This window comes from Prionailurus viverrinus, chromosome A1 (assembly GCF_022837055.1).
Source record: "Prionailurus viverrinus isolate Anna chromosome A1, UM_Priviv_1.0, whole genome shotgun sequence".
In the NCBI taxonomy this organism is placed as follows: domain Eukaryota; kingdom Metazoa; phylum Chordata; class Mammalia; order Carnivora; family Felidae; genus Prionailurus; species Prionailurus viverrinus.
This window is the reverse complement of record NC_062561.1, coordinates 181403654-181406989: the sequence shown is the minus strand read 5'-3', so window position 1 is coordinate 181406989 and position 3336 is coordinate 181403654. Positions and strand designations below refer to the sequence as shown.

Below are 3336 nucleotides of genomic sequence, written 5' to 3'. Positions count from 1 at the left end.
TCAGTTCTTTGGCACAAACCCAACAGAGTGGTGCCGGCAGGAATAAAGTTGCTTCCTGGAAAGAAAAGCCTCGGTGTCACGACTATGCACGAGAACCCTACTACACTAATAGTGCACATAGGGCGAGCATTGCTTGCTGGGAAGAGGGAGGGCAGGTTCTGTCCACACCCTTGTATGCTGGCTGTAATGGTGGGGAGACTGGGCCTGTTCCTCTTAGCCACCCACTCCCTGGGGGGATGCCACCTGCAGGACAGGGTGGGAAGGAGGTCAACTCTGTGAACACTGGGGCCAGGTGATGCAGGGTGAGAGGTCTGTGCAGAGTGCAGACAAAACCCCACAACCTGAAAGAAAGACCCAGCTCAACAATGCTCTTTTCAAGTGCCCATCCTCAAACCTAATGGGCCTTCACCTGGCCCTGCAGCTCCAGTCTCACACCTTGAGCCCACCTTCCACGTTACACCAGAGGGCACTTCCTGAAACGCTAGCCCATTTGCATCCCTCCTCTTAAAATCCTCAGTGGCTCCCTCGTGGTTAAATCTGTGCTTTTCAAATAATGAAAAAAGGACCTTTAGTGAGTTCTGAATTCAATTTAGTGAATTGCAATCAGCATTAAAAAAATTGAATGGATGGGGCGCCTGGGTGGCTTGGTCGGTTAAGCGTCCGACTTCAGCTCAGGTCATGATCTCACAGTTCGTGAGTTCGAGCCCCGCGTCGGGCTCTGTGCTGACAGCTTGAAGCCTATTTCGGATTCTGTGTCTCCCTCTCTCTCTGCCCCTCCCCTGTTCATGCTCTGTCTCTCTCTGTCTCAAAAATAAATAAATGTTAAAAAAAAAAAAATTAAGGGCGGGTTCCGGGCGTCGCGATGGAGGAGGGCGAGTACGAGTCGGTGCTCTGTGTCAAGCCGGAGGTCCACGTCTACCGCATCCCGCCGCGAGCCACCAACCGTGGTTACAGGGCCGCGGAGTGGCAGCTGGACCAGCCATCATGGAGTGGCCGGCTGCGGATCACTGCAAAAGGGCAGGTGGCCTACATCAAGCTGGAGGACAGGACCTCAGGGGAGCTCTTTGCTCAGGCCCCGGTGGATCAGTTTCCTGACACGGCTGTGGAGAGCGTGACGGATTCCAGCAGGTACTTCGTTATCCGCATCGAAGACGGAAACGGGAGCCGGGCGTTTATTGGAATTGGCTTCGGGGACCGCGGTGACGCCTTTGACTTCAATGTCGCGTTGCAGGACCATTTCAAGTGGGTGAAACAGCAGTGTGAATTTGCAAAACAAGCCCAGAACCCCGACCTGGGCCCCAAGTTGGACCTAGGCTTCAAAGAGGGCCAGACCATCAAGCTCAACATCGCGAACATGAAGAAGAAGGAAGGAGCAGCTGGGACTCCCCGAGCCCGGCCCGCCAGCACAGGGGGCTTGAGCCTGCTTCCCCCGCCTCCAGGGGGGAAAACCTCCACCCTGATCCCCCCTCCTGGGGAGCAGCTGTCTGCGGGGGGGTCCCTCGGCCAGACAGCAGTTACTCCCAGTTCAGGAGGTGCCACCATGTCCTGGCCACAACCCAAGCCTGCCACCGCCGCCACTGCCGACATCTGGGGAGACTTTACCAAATCCACAGGGTCGACTCCCAGCCAGACTCAACCAGGCACAGGCTGGGTCCAGTTCTGATCTGAGCGCACCCCTCTTCTTCCTCGTACAACTTCTGGAAAGGAGCCGCCTCACCTGGGCCAAAGGAAGGAGGACGGAGCTCTCCGCGGCCAGCCTCTGTCTGGAGCATGACCCTCTCCTCCTCGTCTTGACGTTCTAACAGACTGGCATGTTCGCAGTGAATTGGCACATGTCACACTTCCCTGGGACTCAGGTGTGCCACCAGAACTCAGGGGGAGAAAAACTCCGGCATCCCCTTCTCTGTTCTCTTGACATGAGAGACTCCGAGACTGCTGCTTCCATCACAGTGACCCGTATTAAACACAAGCCCCCAAAGCAAAAGAAGGGGTTGAGTGTGCTGCCTGGACTCAGATCGGCCCTTCTCAGTGGTTACAAGTGTCACATGACCAGCGTCCAGAAGGAGGGCTTTGTGCACTCCCATTGGCTGGAGCCACTTCATTCCAGGTGCCTTCAGAGGGGGGATTCCTTCCTGATTACTGGCAGGTTTATAGGCTGCAGCTTGAACAGATAATCAGGAGGGGAATCAGGAGTATTAACCAGCTTTTAAAACCTTTTTTAAGATTTGCTTTGCTAACGTGCTGATCTGCACTAACGCGCCCTTGCAAAAGGGACTCCTCCTGCAAAAGGCCCCGGCAGGGGCCTCTGAAAGCATTCCACGGCGTCGGCCGCAGGAACTGCGCTGAGCTTCAGAAAACGGTGTTCGTCCTGGCCAAGTGGCCTGGTTGCCGGGTCCTCCGGGCCCGGTAGGCAATGCGGGGCTGAGGCAGGCTTCGCTGGAAGCCAGGCGGAAGAGTGTTTGAGCAGGAACGTTGGAGCTGTTCTCACGGAGGTGGGGGTTCGGCCTTCCTGTCCGCCGCCAGGTGGTTTCTGAAGTGCCTTGTCTGCAGACAACCTCTTAACTTTCTTTTCTCCTTCAGAGACTGTACATGACAGATAGAAGGGAGTTCTGCGTGAACTGGAAGTCTAGGGTTGCCTGTAGTACTGGTCTGTAAGAAATGATTTTATCTGAGCACACCTCTAAATTTGCTTTTATCGACATACTTTACCTCTTAATCGAAAGATCTGTTTTTTGGAGGGTCAAGACGATGAGATGAAAAAGGTGTTGGCCTTTTTGTGGGACCAGATTCCCTAAGATAAAGAAATAAATATTTTTGCGTCTGTCAAAAAAAAAAAAAAAATTAAAAAAAAGTGAATGGATTAAATGTCAGCCTCAGTCATATATAAGTATTGTTTTGTGAAACATTTATTTCAGATTATTTTAAATGTAAGCATTTACATTTAAATGGTAGCTCCTCTTGGGAGCTACCTGAGTATAATCTGAACCTCTCAGCCTCCATGCTTGAAGGACAGGGAGGAGCAAAGAAATGCAGGCTTTTCCAGGTGGGTATGTGGCACTTTTAATAAGCAAGGGCATCTTATATAATGAGGCTTCTCTTGGGCACCTGCAAGATGAATGGACTCCCATATCCACCCCTTAAATCTTAAAAGCCTATAGAGAGGACTTAACTGGGCTCAGTCACATGTATGGTACAGGTGTTCTCAACTGTCTCACCATCTTAAGGCTATGTCCTAGGAGCAGCCTCCAGGAGGGAAAAAGCAAGTGGAACCCACATTCCCAGGGCAGGGGAGCAGGTGAGGAGCCTCCAAGTGCCCAGGTCCAGCTCATGAGCCAA

The 3336-nt window shown here is 52.8% G+C and overlaps 1 protein-coding gene across 1 annotated transcript; it reads left to right on the top strand.

Moving 5' to 3' along the window:
- Positions 1-831: 831 nt before the first annotated feature.
- LOC125173699 (adaptin ear-binding coat-associated protein 2-like) lies at positions 832-2192 on the top strand. Its single transcript, XM_047873154.1, has one exon. The coding sequence runs from the start codon at positions 863-865 to the stop codon at positions 1661-1663; it is 801 nt and encodes a 266-aa protein (XP_047729110.1). The 5' UTR covers positions 832-862; the 3' UTR covers positions 1664-2192.
- The last annotated feature ends 1144 nt before the right edge of the window (positions 2193-3336 follow it).